At 37.1% G+C, this 17,840-nt stretch overlaps 2 protein-coding genes across 8 annotated transcripts; both read left to right on the top strand.

Annotated features, from left to right (window-relative positions):
* The first annotated feature begins 2,593 nt into the window (after positions 1–2,593).
* Positions 2,594–5,735, top strand: LOC105190295 (60S ribosomal protein L6). Of its 4 annotated transcripts, none has more exons than XM_025307192.1 (4): positions 2,594–2,706; positions 3,045–3,251; positions 4,643–4,916; positions 5,346–5,735. In XM_025307192.1, exons 2-4 carry the CDS (start codon positions 3,045–3,047, stop codon positions 5,690–5,692), a joined length of 828 nt encoding a protein of 275 aa, XP_025162977.1. In that variant the 5' UTR covers positions 2,594–2,706; the 3' UTR covers positions 5,693–5,735. The 4 variants fall into 4 exon arrangements, with proteins under 4 accessions (XP_025162977.1, XP_025162983.1, XP_025162991.1 ...); XM_025307198.1 differs by having other exon boundaries at positions 2,598–2,689; XM_025307206.1 differs by having other exon boundaries at positions 2,623–2,646.
* A 1,281-nt stretch (positions 5,736–7,016) lies between these two features.
* LOC105186443 (leucine-rich repeat-containing protein 40) lies at positions 7,017–17,395 on the top strand. 4 transcript variants are annotated; one of them, XM_025307157.1, is made up of 11 exons: positions 7,017–7,104; positions 13,392–13,651; positions 14,810–15,003; positions 15,066–15,269; positions 15,357–15,480; positions 15,680–15,849; positions 15,958–16,100; positions 16,188–16,385; positions 16,470–16,802; positions 16,893–17,078; positions 17,165–17,394. In XM_025307157.1, exons 2-11 carry the CDS (start codon positions 13,504–13,506, stop codon positions 17,268–17,270), a joined length of 1,806 nt encoding a protein of 601 aa, XP_025162942.1. In that variant the 5' UTR covers positions 7,017–7,104; positions 13,392–13,503; the 3' UTR covers positions 17,271–17,394. The 4 variants fall into 4 exon arrangements, with proteins under 4 accessions (XP_025162942.1, XP_025162940.1, XP_025162945.1 ...); XM_025307155.1 differs by lacking the exon at positions 7,017–7,104 and adding an exon at positions 12,811–13,138; XM_025307160.1 differs by lacking the exon at positions 7,017–7,104 and adding an exon at positions 12,813–13,138 and having other exon boundaries at positions 17,182–17,277.
* Positions 17,396–17,840: the final 445 nt, after the last annotated feature.

The following is a 17,840-nucleotide window of genomic DNA, read 5'->3' as shown; positions in this document are numbered from 1 at the left end:
TCAGGGCCCGATTTTCGCCGGCTTCTTCTAAGAAAGCACTGTTCAGCTCTGTCGCAGAGTCTTTTTATTACTTTCCTATCAGGATGGCGTCTGTCTGGAAATCTTTCAGCATAAAGCCTTTCTGCTGCCGAGTAATTATTCCTGGCTTCACCCAAAATGTGAATCATGTCCACAATTTCATTTGGTAGATAAGCAGCTATAATTATAAAGAAAAAAAGCGCCAAAAAACCAAAAATTCCTGTCTTATAAAAAAAAAGTCAATGGATAATAATATGCGTCTGTCTGAGACTTCGCCAAAATACTGACAGTTGTCCAAGTAAGAAATTTGAAACAAGCCTCTTGATATTGGTTTCATTAAAAGAATTGACAATTGCACTTTCACAATTGTTACAGTTCATTGATTATCAGGCAATACAGGATCTCGTCTTGACTGGCTGGATCATGCTCGGATCTTGCCTTGACTGGCTAGATCATGCTCGGATCTTGCCTTGACTGACTGGATCATGCTCGGATCTTGCCTTGACTGGTTGGATCATGTAAGATAAGACTATCGGAAAGTGAATGTTTTACGAAATATTTTGTATTTTTATCAAAATTTTGTAAATTTGGAGCTTTATAACTCGAAAAGTACTTCACTAAAAAACATTTAATTATAGTGTTTTGGAAAGCTCTCTAGGTCAGCTACAAGAATATGTAATGAAAGATAGGGGGTGCCATCTAAAAAAATTGAGGCAACCTTCACGCGACCTTCAAATGACTCTTCAAGGTCAAATCAATGGTACCATCTTATGGCCCCTTCGAAACCATATAAAACGTGTCTGAACAATTTTTCTCTAAAATCCAAAATAAGAGAGATATTTGGGGTGGACACTTAAAATGGGACACCCTGTATATATATATATATATATATATTGGGTGTACAAATTAGTTCAGTCCGTTTTCAAAAGATGGCTCCTGCTGTTATGAATGGTTCATAGTGACTGCCGATTTTGGCGGTATCAAAGAGGTTAGACATCTGCCAATAATATTCAGTTTATATCGCTTTTATACAAGAGTTTCATACAAGAACCTTGCTTTTTACAGTGTTGAAAATGTCAAATTTTGTGTGAACCAAGCAACATTTGCGGGAGGTTTTAATTTTCTGCTTTAATTGGAAGAAAAATGCAGCTGAAACCCATCGAATGCTTGTTGAAGTTTATGGTGACGCTGCTCCAACTGATAAATCATGTAGGGAATGGTTTCAAGGATGGAGATTTCAGCGTCAAAGACAAGCCTCGCTCTGGACAGCCAAAAAAATTCGAGGACAAAGAATTAGAGGCATTACTCGAAGAAGATCAGACTCAAACGCAAAAGGAGCTTGCAGAATCATTGGGAGTGACTCAACAAGCCGTTTCCGTACGATTGAGAGACATGGGAATTATTCAAAAACAAGGAAATTGGGTGCCTTATGAACTGAAACCGAGAGACGTTGAAAGGCTTCTTCATAACACGCTCGGCCTCATGTCGCAAAAGTCGTAAAAAAATATTTGGAAACGCTCAAATGGGATGTTTTACCACACCCGCCGTATTCTCTGGATATTGCTCCTTCTGATTATTGGTTGTTCCGAAGGATGCAGCACGATTTGGCAGGTCACCGGTTCACTTCTTTCGCAGATATCGAAAATTGGCTCTAAACTTGGATCGCCTCAAAAGACGAGTCATTTTTTCGAGATGGAATTCGAAAATTGCCTGAGAAATGGGAGAAAGTAGTAGCCAGCGATGGAAAATACTTTAATTGATCTGTTCATTCATTTTGTTTTGAAATAAATACATTTTTTAACACAAAAAAACGGACCGAACTAGTTTGTACTCCCAATATATAAAGCATTATTGCTTACAAATTATATTACAAATGTTGCTGTAATGTTACATTGCAATGTTATTGCAATATTTCATTGCAATATTGCTGCAAACGGACATTTTACTTTTGCTGCAAGATCCCAAGTAGAACAAAAAATCATGATGACATCAAAATGACAAGAAAATGAAATTTTGAGAAACCGCATCATAGATGAGAAAAAGAGTTTTCCTCATCATTTTGACGTCATTTTGATGTCACCGTGATTTTCTGTTCTACCTGGGATTGCAGTAACATAGTAGCAACATTTCGCATCATTTCTGCAATGTTGCAAACTTGCAAAACAACGTTCCTGCAATGTTGCTGCAACGGTGCTGTGCTGTATGGGATCCTTCACGCTATACGAACATTATTATTTTGATCATTTTAATTTCTTTGATATTTATTAAGAATTACCCGGAACGCAACTGCTATGTTGAACGACTCAATTGTCGTGTGAAATGTTTCGATGTTTTCACAAATTTATATAAAATTTCATAAATTTTGTAAAATTTCATAAATTTTCATAAATTTATATAAAATTTTTCATTTTTCACTATTCACAAAAATTTTTCACTTTTCACCAGTTCACGTTAGGGAAAAGATTCATGATCGCTGCCTAAGACGGGCGTAATGTGCACACATTTTCTTAGAGGGCGCGTCGGAAAATGCGTCCCGTGTAACCAACTCGGTAGCCGTTCTCAGATTTCTCTCTGCCTCCATGAAGAGAAGAAAAGAGAAGAGGTTCCATTTCAACTTCGCTAGTACACGTAATCTCTTTCTTTCGGTTGTTTGTTTTACGGTGGATTCGGTGTACGTGAAGTAACTTGGTATAATCGGAGAAATCCAATTGTTATTAACAATAATTCGTCGAAATTCGCGAACAAATATCGCACAATTTAGCCCGATCTATACGAATATCTACGAATAGTATTTTTATGGCAACGAACACTAATTTTACAATTTCATCACGTGTGCATTGTGTAGTTTCCGTGTAAAATTCCCGATTGTAATTTCTAATTTTATATTTTAAAATTTTTATTTTAAATAGAAAATTATTTAGGAAACTAAATCTAATGCAAATTTTAACAATTCTCTTGTCTGCACACTTCTGTATTATATATTTTGTAGAATGTGGTATATAACCTCTGATCATTTATCTTTACAGATGGCGGATATGAAGGTGAAAACTCCGGAAAAGGCGGCGCCGACACCGGCACCTGTAGCTGCAGCTACAGTGGCGGCAAAGAAGAACAAGTCTCCTTCAAAACCTAGAAACTATAATTTGGGAAATGGTGTGTACAGATTTAGTCGTACACGTATGTATCACAAGAAGGCGATCTACAAATTCCTCGATAAGAAGACTCCAAAGAAAGTGAGTTAAGATTAGAACATTATGGCACTTTTTTTATTTGTACTCTGACATAATACTGAAATTATAATTGTTACATATAATAATGCTTATACAATTGAAATGCTGTGAAGAATTTAATTAAAAATTTGTTAATTGTGAAGATTATAGGTCTCTCACGAATTTTGCTGAAACTTTGCACAACTGTGTATTTTGGTGCGTAGAACGCGATTTTGCAAGAAAAAAGGGTAATTATTTAGAAGATGGGCCTCACCTTGGATTTCGCTCAAACTCACCTATCTTATGTATTTTGACGTGTAGGAGCCAAATCTGCAAGTAAAAATTGCCGCTCGACTCTAGTTTGCGAGAAATAAATTGGTAAAAAATGACACGTGCAAGGTTAGGAAATCTGTCATGCCGGTAATACAGAGACTTATGGTTTGGTCTTTTTAGTCGGAAAATGTAAAATAGTACATAAATAGTAAGCGGGGGAGGGGCGAAGCGCTCTCCCCAAGGACATTTTCTTCTAAATAATTACCGAAAAAAGTATCGCTCTCAAACGGATTAAAAGTTATAAAAATATGAAAAATAACGCATGGGTGAGGAATCTGTCATGCCGATAATACAGACTAACTGAGAAGCATGCGCAATGCGTTAAAGTGTAAGTGTCATATAAACATGGGAGGGGCGGAGCCCTCTTCCCAAAGAAATCCTAACCAAACTTAACGCATTTTTATTATATACTGTTTTGAGAGTGGGTTTTAAAAATTATAATCTTTTCAACAATAGCCAACATATAAGTATATATATAATATATAATGTAATATAGTATATATATAATATATAATGTATATAATATATATGTATATAAAGATACAATAAGTTGGGTTAGGTTAGAATTTCTTTGGGTAGAGGGTGTGGGGAGGGGCTCAGCCCCTCCTCCGCTTATATGTACTATCTTCTACTTCTACTGCAAAGTACTTACATGTGCTTTCGAACTAAAAAAAATAGACCATAAGGGCCAGAACACAGACTTCTACATAACACATAATCAACCAGAGTTCTTCATTTTTGTCCTGAGGAGGGAAATGAAGAAAACTAATTGGTTTGTTCTCTTATGTGTTATATATTATGTGTTATGCAAAAGCCTATGCTCTTCCCCTAAGTCTCTGTATTACCGGCATGACAGATTTCCTAACCTCGCGTGTGTCATTTTTTATCACTTCGTAACTTTTGATTCGTTTGAAAGCGACACTTTTTTCTTCCAAAATCGTATTCTACGCATCAAAATACACAATTATGCAAAGTTTCAGCGAAATTGATGAGAAGGCCCATATTCTTAACAATTTTCACAACTCAATTTACAAACCTTTTTATTTTGTTTAAAATCTGTATGAATGAATTTATCATGACAGGTAAAGCCGAAGAAACGATTGACAATTGAGAAGCAGATTGGTGGTGACAAGAATGGTGAGACACGTATCGTGCTTTTGAAGAAGAGACGTGCCAATTATCCTACTGCAGATCCAGTCACTGTGCACCATGCTAAAAAGTGCTTCCGTGATCATCGTCGTTATCTACGACCTTCATTGATACCAGGAACCATCTGTATCATGTTGGCTGGTCCTCATAAGGGCAAGAGGGTTATTTTCCTCAAACAATTGAAGAGTGGATTGCTTTTGATTACTGGTACATGTTTATCATTATATATCATATCAGCATCACCAAGGCCATTATTCTGTATATAATTATTATTGACTTTCAATTTGCTGAGTGTCATTGTGTATATGTAATCATATTATAAAATAACTGTGCAATGACATATATTGAGCTAACAGTTGTCAGTAAATATGCACGGAATAGTAGTTTAAGATATAACAATGAAGCTACAATTTTCCTGAGAGAATTATTCTTTTTTTCTATGTAGTAAACACAAAACTACACATGTTCGGTTGTAATATCTTAGGATGTATTAGCAATAATATAATATTAAATTGTAAACATATAAAAAGGCTTAAGAATTAAGTTATGATATTATTCACACATTGAACATTTGATATTGTCGATTCTTATAATGTAGGAATGATTTATTAATTATATGGTAATGAATTCATATAGGACCATTCTTGATCAACGGCTGTCCTCTGCGAAGAGTGAGTCAAAATTATGTAATTGCTACATCCACGAAGCTGGACATCTCAAGCTTTGAATTGCCACAACATATAAAAGATGAATACTTTAAGAGGAAGCGTGATAAGCGTGCTAAAAAGGAAGAAGGAGATATCTTCACTAAAAAGAAGGAGGAATACACGCCGAGCGACCTGAGAAAAAAGGATCAAAAATTGCTCGACAAAGCAATTATTGATATTATCAGAAAACATCAAGATAAGAAGATGTTATTTGCTTATCTCTCGGCGATGTTTGGCCTCCGAAGCAGTCAATATCCACACAGATTAAAATTCTAATCTGTTAACAGATCTTTCAAAGAAATAAAGTAAAATGTCTCAAGTTGTGTTTTCTTTTCTTTATTTTTTTACATATTGTACAAATCCCTTCGACTTCAGTCGCTCCGCTCCTGAAGTCTTCGAAAATTACTGTCACGCGGAAAGCACGTGATAGTCCGCGAGTTCCAAACAGCTGGGTATCAGCTGTTTGGCGCGTGCTTGCTGAAGCATCGGCTCTTCGATTCGGTCGCGTCGGTTGCCGATTGGCTAGTCGGATCACACCGTGGTCTCAGGACCACGGCGTGCTCCTGAGGAGCACGAGTGAAAGGCAAAAGCCCGTTGGCTTTCGATGCGATAGACAGACATCGCTTGTAACTCACTCGATAAACTCCGATTAGTAGAATCAAGGATTCAGTGGAAACCGAAATTTATTTCCTCCCGGCGACAGAAAAACTCGTGCTATTGCGGTACGCGAATTCAAAGAATCGCGCCGGGCAATCTCCACACTGGAAACTCGGATTCTAACATATATATTCCTATATATTATATTTTTCTATAAAGTAATGTAATATTACGACAAAAATATAATTTTGATCGAAACAAATCTGGTGCGCGTTTACTTAAAATAACAGGATAATCCAAGAGAGAGAGAAGAGAGATATTTCAACCATCTTATATTCATACTAGGTTTTAAAGTTTCGCGGCCATTGATACAATCTAGGAGTCTCGGTGCGACTACGGGTTACACCTGTTTTTGGACGGTCGTGTTATCGCATATTTTCTTTTGGTGCTATTGGCTTTCTAATTTGGTTTTTCGATTGGTTTTCGATTTTTGTTTTGGTTTATCGCGAGTTCTAATTTGATTTAAGTTTTTCTTTTTCTGGGCTTTCGTATTGAAAGCTTTTGTTCGTTTATTAGGTTGATTATTTTGGTGACACGTAGTGTACACGTGATCACTCGTATACAAGTGATTTATCTGTCGAGATGGAGATCGATTCTATGGACGTTACTCCTGATGTTAGTTCAGAAGGGAGTTTGTCTGACGCAAATGCGTTGTGCAATAGGAATAATATGAGAATCAAGTCTGGTGATGTGCCTGAAAAACAAAGGGCTCTTTGTCCAGGCGATATAAAGAAAGAGCTGGACCACGTGATGCGTGACGAGGACATGCGTGATCAGTGCTTGGATTCGTCGACCTTTCCAATAACAAACAAGCTATACAAACGATTTTTGATCTAAGAGTTTCTCAGAGTCTCTGATGCCCTCTGGGAGCATTGAAGGCCGACGGCTTACTCCTGATAAGGACAATTCAGCTAATATCCGTAAGGTCAATGAAGGTCCTGCTGCTGCTGCTTCTTCTGCTTCTGTGCCTCCTGTCGACAAGGGATGTAATGACTCCGTCATAGGGTCGGAAGTTGGTGGTGTCGGTGCAGGTATTGACATTATACGTGATTTTCCGGTCATTGCTGGCATGTTAAAAAACCGTTATGATAGGTCTAGTCAAGGTCCGTTTGTTGTTCTTATAGAAAAACTTGTCATTGACTCAAAAGACTCTTGTGATTCTGAGGAGATTGGAGTCTTGAAATTAGGTAGAGCTCTACTTAATGTTTATAATTTAAGACGTATCCTTAATGTAGCATATAATTTCAGAAAATCGGGGAAAAATAAATTTTATATCGCTTTGCCTACATTTGATTTGGCAAATGAATTAGTTAACTCTTTTGAAAGAAAAAAAGAACCTCTTTTTAAAGGGGAAACTTGGGTAGCTTTTGTGCCAGATTATAAGGTAACAAAAAAGGTCATTTTAAAAGGCATCAATGATATGGATTTTGATTATAATAATATAATGGAGCTCCTGAGTTCTCCTCCAGGATGGAGAGATAATTGGTCACAACCTCTGAATGTTTGTGCTTTGAGAAAGAAGGTTGCTGACCCCACGGCTCAGGGAGGTGTCAAATATGTCGACACAAATACCATTGTGGCAGTCTTCCCTAATATAACATTACCGAATTATTCTCTTTTAATTGGTAAAAGAATTTATATGATTCCTTTTATTCAGAGGGTCATTAGGTGCCTTCATCGTCAACGATTTGGGCATTCCATCAGGGTTTACAGAGGACGTCGGTCCCCGATAACTTGCGCGAGATGCGCTAGCTCTGGATATTCAGGCGATGAATGTTCTTCTGAGAAAATTAAATGCATCAATTGTCTCCGATTGAAACGGGAGGATAAGGACTTGATGCATAAAGCATCAGATGTCAAATGTCCCGTATTCTTGGAATAAAAATTAAAAAAAAGATCATGGCCACCTTTTGTCTCTCCCCTGGGGAGGCGGACATGTTCCTGAGAGATAAGGGACCTATCCCTTTAGGGGAATGAATATGTTGGGGGGGATCTTTACCTCTCCCAACTCTTAATGACTTTATTATTAGAAGATCATATGCCAATGTGGTCCAAAAGAATACGAAATTTAAGGAAAAAGATAAGGTTAAAGCAAAGATTTCTTCTCATAATACTGAATTGGAAGTTGCTAATAATTCCCTTATTTATAGGGTTCCGGAAAACATGTCTCATCCTAGAGAGGATTCTCTGTTGGCCACAAAGAAGGCTCGCAACCTCATCACTAGTGGCCCTATTTCCAAGGCAAAAAATAGTCTCCACTATAAAAAATCATAAGGATCTTTTGTCTGGAGAAAACGAATTTCTTCGTTTGTCTTCTCCAAAAAGAGCGGACACGCACGGGACCATGGATCCTGCTCTTAACATCGCTGGTTCTACCGTGGTTAAGGAGTCCTCAGGAAAGCTTTCATTGGAAAGGCAAGAGGATCCTAAGATCATAAGTGACATTCTTATCGATAATTATAGAAATATTAAAAAGGTTTCGCTGCCCGAATTGGGTCCGGAGGGTCCTGGGGCTGGAGGTTCTGCTCGTTTCACCTCTTTGGTTACTTTCGGTGCAGGGGTTGGGTTGATGGATCCTCCCTCCTCGGTGCCTTCGGTTGTTCCCGAAGATATGGCTGCGCCGCGTACGATGGCGGAACTGGCCGGTCGGTTAAAGAATATGTCATTTGAAAAAGCCACAAATTTACTTGCCGATTATGCAAATGATACGGACAACCCTTTCTACTTGTTGGTTAGGGGTTTTTTCGTTAAAAAGAGGCATTCTCAGGAATCAACTGAGCTTATCTTCTCTGATAGTGTTTTTGTCAGTTTTGATACTAAATGTATTTCACATTCCAATCTAACAGATTTCATTGTATTTCTTTGTAATCAGGAAAAGGTAGATACCTCTTCCACCACCTCTTCTCTCTTAAGTAATGAATAAATATAAACATCCTATATATAACTGTAACTTATTTTCTTTCAGTAATCTCCACATATCACAATGGAATGTGAATTCTGTCAGATCAAGATACGCGGACATTTGTTATGTCCTTGACAATTTAAAGATGGACATTATGTACTTAATTGAAATAAAGATCTCTGACGATGTTCCATGCAGATTCAATAATTATAAATTCATAAGAAAGGGCCGCTCTAATCATGGCGGTGGTCTTGGATTCTTGATTCAGAACAACATTAACTTTAAACATACATCCTTCCCCGACGTAGAAAAAATGTGAGGACCATGGGGTTGAGATCCTTTTTGTTTGCATTAGCAGCCTTAAAGGTAAGAATTTGTTTTTAATTGGATTATATAATCCCCCAGGCGTCAGACTAGATTCGACTGCGTCTGGGTGCAAGGACGTTATTTTCTGAGTCAAACTGTTTGACTTCTGCAATTCTCTTGGAGATTTTATTTTGATGGGCGATTTCAATGCTCACAGTTGTCTGTGGGGTGGTGTTAATAGTAAGGTTGATAGAGAAGGAGTTTCTCTTGAATTAGCCATAGAATCTTCTAATCTGCTTTGTCTTAATGACGGGAAATTCACTTGGGCTTCATCGGACTTATCGACTCATTGTGTTATCGATTTGACTTTGGTCTCCTCGAGTTTTGCCACTAATGTGGTTGTCAACACTTCCGATGACAGATACGGCAGTGATCATTTTATTATTGAGATAAAGGTAAACTGTTTTGATACTATTTTTCCCCCATGTAGACCTTCTTTATCTTTGGCTGACCTTGACGAGACTGGCTTCCGATCTTGCCTTGTAGATCGCTTCAAGGATTTTCCGGCTCATGTCGGTGCGATCAATGAGGTTTACAATAATGCTTTAGAATCGATCAAAGATTCTTTGATTTCAAATGGTGCATTTAAAAAGACTTGTAATAAGGTTTGATGTGGTCAACCCGCGGTTTGGTGGAATGAGAAATGCGAAGAGCTTGTTAATGACAAGAGACGTGCGTTTAGAAGATTTTGTAATAACCCTTCTTTAGATAATTTTAACGCTTTTGAAGATACTTCTAAAAGGGTTAAGAAGGAGTTACGTGCAATTAAATCTTTATCTTTTAAAGATTTTTGTGGGAGCCTGGACTCTCAAACACCTGTGGCCTCCGTTTGGAGCACTCTCAGATCCTTTAAAAATAGGAAAATGGAAGTATCCAGATCCTTAAACAGCTCGGAAGCTGTAGATGCTGCTGTACTGGTCTTTGATAAGATCGTCCCTCTCCAGAATTGTTCTTTGGCTCTGCATCGGCATTTTGTTTGCCCTGAGCTGGATCTGACTGGAGATATTTCAGAGTCAAGGCCCCTGACACCTTTACTGGACGGGGATTATGTGAGTGAGGGAAGACTTCGTCTTATATGATTGGGAAGGCACCTTTCCCGCTGATTCTTCCTTTTCGGATGGCTTGTTTCCTGACCTGGATTTTGACTCTTTGGTAAGACCGTTTACTGAGGAGGAACTTTGCTTTATTGTTTTATCTCTGAGGATTAAATCGGCTCATAGCCCTGACCTTATTTCTAACCGTGTTATTAAACTGCTTCCGGAGCCGATTATTTCTTTTTTCTTGAAATTACTCAATCGTATTTTTCACTTGAGAATTTACCCAGATTGTTGGCGTCAATTTTTTATGATCTTTATTCCAAAGCCAGGTTCACGATCCTTGAGACCGATAACGCTTGTAAATTCTCTTTTCAAGATTTTTGAGGTTGATCCATTCGAGATTGGAATACTGGGCGGAAAATAGTCTACTTCTCCCATCCACTCAATTTGATTTCCGTCGGGGTAGATCTACGTCGGACAGCTTGACTTATTTAACTTCGGACATCAGACTCGGTTTTGCCAGATCTGCACATACAGGCAGGCTCAGTCATGTTAGATATTAAAGGTGCATTTGACAATGTACGACCGAATATCTTAATTCATATTTTAAGACAAGCTCAACTTCCGGAGAAATTTGTCAAATTCATAGAATTTATGGTCTCTATAGAATTTATGGTTAGGTACATAGATGGATATGTTAACAGGGTAAAAATCGAATCCAGAACAGCGACGATGGGACTTCCTCAGGGTTCCGTGCTTAGCCCTATTTTGTACAATATATATACTTCTTTCTTATTTAAGGAACTTCCTGAGGACGTTAAGGTCCTCTTGTATGCTGACGATATATGTTTTTATTCTTCGAGCCAAAGTATTAAAGTTATTTTTAATCATTTGAATTTAGCCATATCCTTTTTTGAGAAAGCCTTAAGATTTTTGGGTTTGCAGGTGGCCCCGGAGAAATCGAAATTATGCATTTTTTCTCCCCGTGGACATAGAAAGGTATGGAATTATGTAGAGAAGAGAAGACTGAAGGTGAGCCTTGGGAGCATTGTGGTTCCTTTATTTAAAAGCGTAAAATTTTTGGGCCTTACGCTCTCCAGAGACTTGTCTTGAACAGCTCACGTTAAAGATATTAAGCATAAATGTATGCTTAAATTGAATGTTATGAAGGCTATTGCTGGTGTTTCTTGGGGTTCTCACCCTCATAACTTGATTGCTGTTTATAAAGGCTGGATTAGGTTATCTTTAGATTATGGGTCGTCTTCCTTCCTGGATATTGCTCTTGGGGATGCCCTTATTTTGGACAGAGTACAATTTTCTGCGCTCAGAATTGCTATGGGCTTAATGTCTACAACACCTACTAACGTTGTGCTGGATCTTGCTGGTGAACTTCCTCTTCAGTTCCGTAGATCTTTACTGATCTCTAGATACATTCTAAAAGCTTTCTCTGTGAAATCGCATTTCTTGTCTAGACTAGTTGTGTGGCTCTTTTCAGACATTGGCAAGAGGAGACTTCATGGTATGGAGGATCCTTTTTTTTCCATCCTCATGAACTTATGGGAGCAATTCGGGGCTAATATGTATCGCACTTTTCTACCCAGTTCTTTGGATTCTTCCCTGGAAGTTGGGAGTTTTCAGCCGGAGGGGGACTCTTGTTCGGGTTTCGATTTTCAGATAAAACGCAATGAAGATAATATTTTCTCTATTACCAGCATTGTTTCCACTATTCCCATAACACCTTTTGCGGAGCATCTCTTTCAATCTTATTTGAAAAATTATGGATGTCATGAATACACAATTTTATATACAGACGGTAGCAAACTTGGCTTCGGTGAAACAGGTTGTGCCGTGTTTTCTTTTGACCTTCTGATTGAAAAGAGATTCAATCTTTCCAGTTTAATTTCTATCTTTGAGGCTGAACTCACGGCCTTGTTACATGCTCTCAGAATCATTGATAAGCATAATGTAAATAAAACTATAATTGCCACGGATTCTAGAAGCGCGGTCTCATCAATTTTAAGTCTCAGATGCGAAATATACGCATCCATGGATTATTTTAATAAAGGATATTTTGTATCAGCTCCATCGTAGAGGTACGATTGTGAAATTGCTCTGGATCCCAAGTCATTGTGGTATCTTGGGCAATGAAAAAGCTGATGCATTGGCTAAGGAAGCGGCTTTAAGGATATTTTCTTGTGAACCTCATCAACAGATCTATCCTTATTTCAGCTTGTTAAGTTAATAAGTTTAGAAATTAGGGAGGAATCATTCAAATTTTTGAAGATGTCTGCATTGGTGAAGGGCCACCGTTATTTTAACAGAGTCAGAATTAAACTCGAAAAGCCATGGTTTAGAGACTATAATTACTTATCAAGAAGTGTATTGACTCTTATCGGAAGACTCCGAACGTATCATGTGGCTGTTAATGCTCATTTATTCGATAAAGGCATAGCGGATTCTCCATTGTGCCCGTTTGACAATTGTTTTCAAACTATAGATCATGTATTTTTTGAATGTGCCGAAATTCGAAGGAATCCTATTGGCTTATTAAAGAGACTGCACAAAGCGGGTGTCGGCCCTGCTGAGAAAATTGCCGATTTAGTTTTCTCCAACAATTCCCAGGTTTTCCTCCTTCTGGAGAGTTTTGTACGTAAGGTTGGCTGCGCCATCTAACTATTATATTAACTAGAAGTGGACAAAGAGATTGAAATCTCGGGCCCATAGTTGGAAGAAGAAGAAGAAGAAATTCTTACAGTCATTGTAGAACAGCCATTAGATATCTTGAGTACCAAGGCCGTGTTCCAAAATTCACTGCCAGCGTGAAAAGTTATAGTTTGCGTGACACAAACTATATATTTTCAGTACTGGCAGTGAATTTTGGAACACGGTCCAAGTGTTATTAAACAAAACGCTCGAATATGTATCGACATTTTGACGTAGCGTTTAAAGTTCGGAAACGTTGATGAGCGTGAACAGCCAGTTTGTTTTAGACAGTTTATCTAATTTGTTCCAGTGCGACTGCGACTCGGCATCGTGTTCATTTATATGTCAAGTCAAAGTGAAAATATATGTCAATAAATCTTCCTAATGATCGAGATTGAAACGACGTCATTGTCGTCGTAAATATGAGCGGCGTCAAAAAGAAGGCCAACCACTTAGCAGTGTTTAAACAGCGTACAAAAAACGACGATGATGCCGAGCTGTCGAAAAGCGCGATCATATCGGCAAGAAAGACTGGACGATTGAATCTCTCGTCGAGAGGATTGTCCTCGGGTATTTGCACCAACACAATCTATATACGTACTTGGATATTACGAGCATAGTAATAATATTCAGTCATTAGCATTTTACCATTTTGTTATTCGTTCTTGAATTTTCATTTATTTCTTATTCATGTGCTACGTTATTTCGAGCATGTTTCGTTTTATGTCGCGGACAAGATTGCATTCCTTGAGTGGATGTGCATGCTTATTGATATATTACATATTTTACATATTCATATTCAGCCGAGTGATATAGAGGTGATCTCATCAACATCTCAAGGAAAAACAGTATGCAAATCTTTTGTTTCTTTGGATGTGGATCTTTTATTTCTTTGAATGTTGTTTATAAATATTACATGGATGTTAATTGTTGCACAGCATACATGTTTGTATATATAACACCTATGTTGTACGAATATTGTATGATTGCAAAGAAATGTAAAATATGTGTAATGTTATTCTGTTCACTCATCGTACCATAAGACTACTTTTGAAGTGAAGATATACAAAAAAGGTATAAAAAATGAAGGTATATGAAATATCAGAATTTATAATTAATATTACTAGTGTTATATATATTAAATAATTGATTAGTATTATGAATTGGCTCTCCTCGACATAGATGTGCATATACTAATATATGAATAATTCAATATATGAATATTGTAAGTTCAGCAATATGTGAAAGTCTGAAATAAATTTAGTTTTAATTTATATAAATTGTGTTTCTTTTTTTATGTGTATAAATTATGTATATGATTTATATGTAACATATGCCAAAATTCAGAATTATCAACCATAAGTAGATATATAGTTGCATCAGATGTATCAGTTTAATCTTCATTATCCAGTTCAGAATATGCAATAATGATGCTTCATGATAATGTGCAATATAGTAGTTTTTAATTGTAAATGGAATATAAGCTTGGTATCACATATGAAAACTATTTTCTTAAGTTGCTTTGCACGCTTCGCTAAAAATTGTGTAAGAAATAAGTGATTACATCATTGGGTCAAATTTGCTGTAATTTACAAATAAGCCAGTATTTACAATACAAGGTAAGTTGATTTAAATGTTCTCATTGTAATTAACAATAAAATCAAACTGAAGCATAAAGAGGAAGTGAATATTAAACTTAAGAAGTCAAACAAGTGGCATATATTGCAGTACCAGATAGAGTGTGGAGCATAAATGAATTGACAGAAGAGGAATTACGCAATTTGCACTTTGAGCTTGATTATGAGCACAAAGAGGAACGATGGTGGGAACAGGAACCATTAAGAGCCTTAGATCTGAGCTCCAACAGTTTGACTGCCATTGATAACAGAATGCGATTTCTGACGGGTCTCAATACATTGGATGTGCGTATAATAATATCAATAGCATCTCTCTCTTATTAACAATGTTAATGGCATTCCCTTAGCTGCATAATAATGTCTTGGAGGAGCTACCAGTGGCAATTGGATCTTTGCGTGAACTGAAAGTGTTAAATTTATCGGACAATAAACTGGAATGCTTACCTGCGCAATTTTACACATTGGAGGAACTGTGCGAGTTGTATCTGAAAAATAATTATATCAATATGTTGGAACCGGAGATTGGAAATCTGATTATGTTAACTCATTTGGTAATAATATATGTTATAATACTTTACGAATTGTCTATTGCTCCAATCTCTTGAATAGATAAGTTTATAATATCTTTTACTTTATAGGATTTATCATACAATAATTTGAGCGATTTGCCAATCGGAATGGGATATATGGTACGATTAGTCACGTTAAATTTGTGTCACAATATGATTAAAGAATTACCACCGGATATGACAAATATGAGAAGTAAGTTTCGTATGTCTACATGTTGATGACTGGTACTTAATAAGAATCTTCTATATCTTTTTAATGTTTTCTCATTATTTGGTATTATTATTACGTTTCTCTCTCTCTCTCCCCCTCTCTCCCTCTCTCTCTCTCTCCCCCTCTCTCTCCCTCTCTCTCTCTCTCTCCTCTCTCTCTCTCTCTCTCAATACACGAACAGCACTAAAGACATTAGACGCCAGCTTTAACAAGCTGGAGATACTACCGTCGTTGGGTGAATTACGAAAAGTAGAGAGAATGATGCTCCACTCGAACAATTTGAAGGAATTCCCGGACATATCAGGTTGTTCTGCTTTGACAGTCTTGCATTTGGATAACAATAACATTTCTGTATGTGTTAATGTGTTAATTTACACACAAAACGATCGCGACTGATGATCCGATCGTTAAGAAAAAGTTCTCGTTTCATTGAGTATTCTGTGATTTTTTGTCCTGCAGGAGATCGTGCCGGAGTACTTGGATGGAGTCGGTAATCTAACGAAGTTCACTTTGCAAAACAATCAAATTGAAATGATACCCGAGGAAATAATCAAACTGATCAACCTGCAAGTTTTTGATCTGTCGCATAATAATATATCCTTGTACGTCGTAAACTCTCCCCCACTCTCTCTTTCTCACATTACGTTATTATTTTATTGATCATCCATTGCACCAGATCCCTCTTGCAGGATACCCTTTTGCATCGGTATCTTACCAAACTTGAAGCAGTTTATAATTAAGGGAAATAACATAAAGAATATAAGAGGAGATATCATAAGATGTGGTACACCGCGTATTTTGGCTCACATACGCCAAACCACGGACAGTACAAATGTAAATACTAAAGTATTATTACCATGTGCCAGTGTTAGCAAATTTCCAGACAAGTATGTAAATATTGACAACAAATTATCCTATTTTCGATTACCGATAAAATCTGATACTAATATTTATTATTTTTAATAATTCAGATATATGATGAAGAATACAAAACTGCTCAGTTTATCTGGGCAGAATCTTCTGGAATTCCCGGAAGAGGTTTTGATAGACGCAGTGGAAGCCGCAGTTACGGTTGTTGATTTGAGTAGGAACAAACTGTCAGAGCTACTTGTTGAAATGGCTCAGCTTGTTACAGTGACAGATTTAAAGTTAACTTCAAATCTCTTGACACATCTGCCAGAGTGGATAGGTGAAAAGTACAAATACCTGCAGGCCTTAGACATAAGTAAAAACTACTTGGAATCTTTACCTTTAAGTATTGGTTGCCTGAAATACTTGCGAGATATCGATCTTTCGTTTAACAGGTATATGAGTATATTTCATTTGTGTAATTCCTGATTATTTATGATATTTTTTTCTTCATTATACCTGCCTCTGTATGATATTTTTCACAGATTTATAGAATTGCCAGAAGCAATTTATAATGTTATGTCTTTGGAAAGTTTAATTGCTAATGATAATCTAATTGGTGAAATTAACGTATCGTCTTTAGGAAAGCTTAAAAAGTTAGCAATTTTAAATCTGGCGAATAATAATATTGCTCATGTGCCACCTGAACTTGGTAACTTGAAAAATTTGAGGTAAATAATTCTCACAGGTATATTTTATATCATTTTTATGTTCGTTAACTTTAATGCTTAAATATTACATTGAAATATTTTTATAGAAATTTATCATTATCAGGAAATTGTTTCAAATATCCTAGACAAGCAATTTTAATGAAAGATACGGAAGAAATACTGAGGTACCTGCGTAATTTAATACCTCGATAATAAACAAGTCAGTATAGAATATAAGTACAAATATTCATATTACTAGATATTTAAAGAATGTTACAATTTAAAATTGTGTGCGAGTGCATGCACGTGAGAGAAATTATATGTATAAAATATATATGTATTCATATACGTACATTCTAAAAAAATACCCAGAATTTGTCATTTAAAAGTCCCACGATAAAGGTATCAGAGAGAAGAAGGAGAGGTGTCACGGGCCGCTTTTAGCTGTGCCCAATGTGAGGCGCCCTCTGCACAACTGTGCACATGAACTACGATGCGAATGTCCACGACTCTTTTCAGATTTCTCCCACTACGCCATAGTTCAGCCGGTTCAGTCTATCCACAGAGAGAAACCTGAGAGCGGCTACGGCCGCGTTTTGCTTGAGGCGCTTTTTCGCGACTGTTTGATACCGCCCTCTGCATCCATTTTTAGCCGGGAACTATTTGCTGCATCCATTTTCTGGCGCGCCGGTGAAGTCTTCACTTGGTGCGAGTCCGTGCTACGTCCACTTTCAGTCGCACGGCAGCGATGGAAAATCGGTGACGGACTTGCCAGCGAATTCC

Source organism: Harpegnathos saltator, unplaced genomic scaffold (assembly GCF_003227715.2).
Source record: "Harpegnathos saltator strain DR-91 unplaced genomic scaffold, Hsal_v8.6 scaffold127, whole genome shotgun sequence".
NCBI classification, from domain to species: domain Eukaryota; kingdom Metazoa; phylum Arthropoda; class Insecta; order Hymenoptera; family Formicidae; genus Harpegnathos; species Harpegnathos saltator.
Note: the sequence above shows the minus strand (reverse complement) of the source record. Positions and strands in the feature narration are given on the sequence as shown.

Bases quoted from the DNA above. Each gene is read 5' to 3' on its own strand.
- LOC105190295 (XM_025307192.1), top strand. From the start codon at position 3,045: ATGGCGGATATGAAGGTGAAAACTCCGGAAAAGGCGGCGCCGACACCG. The intron at 3,252-4,642 runs GTGAGTTAAGAT...TTATCATGACAG, and splicing joins ATAAGAAGACTCCAAAGAAA to GTAAAGCCGAAGAAACGATT. The intron at 4,917-5,345 runs GTACATGTTTAT...GAATTCATATAG, and splicing joins TGGATTGCTTTTGATTACTG to GACCATTCTTGATCAACGGC.
- LOC105186443 (XM_025307157.1), top strand. From the start codon at position 13,504: ATGAGCGGCGTCAAAAAGAAGGCCAACCACTTAGCAGTGTTTAAACAG. The intron at 13,652-14,809 runs GTATTTGCACCA...CATATATTGCAG, and splicing joins GTCGAGAGGATTGTCCTCGG to TACCAGATAGAGTGTGGAGC. The intron at 16,803-16,892 runs GTATATGAGTAT...TATTTTTCACAG, and splicing joins ATCGATCTTTCGTTTAACAG to ATTTATAGAATTGCCAGAAG.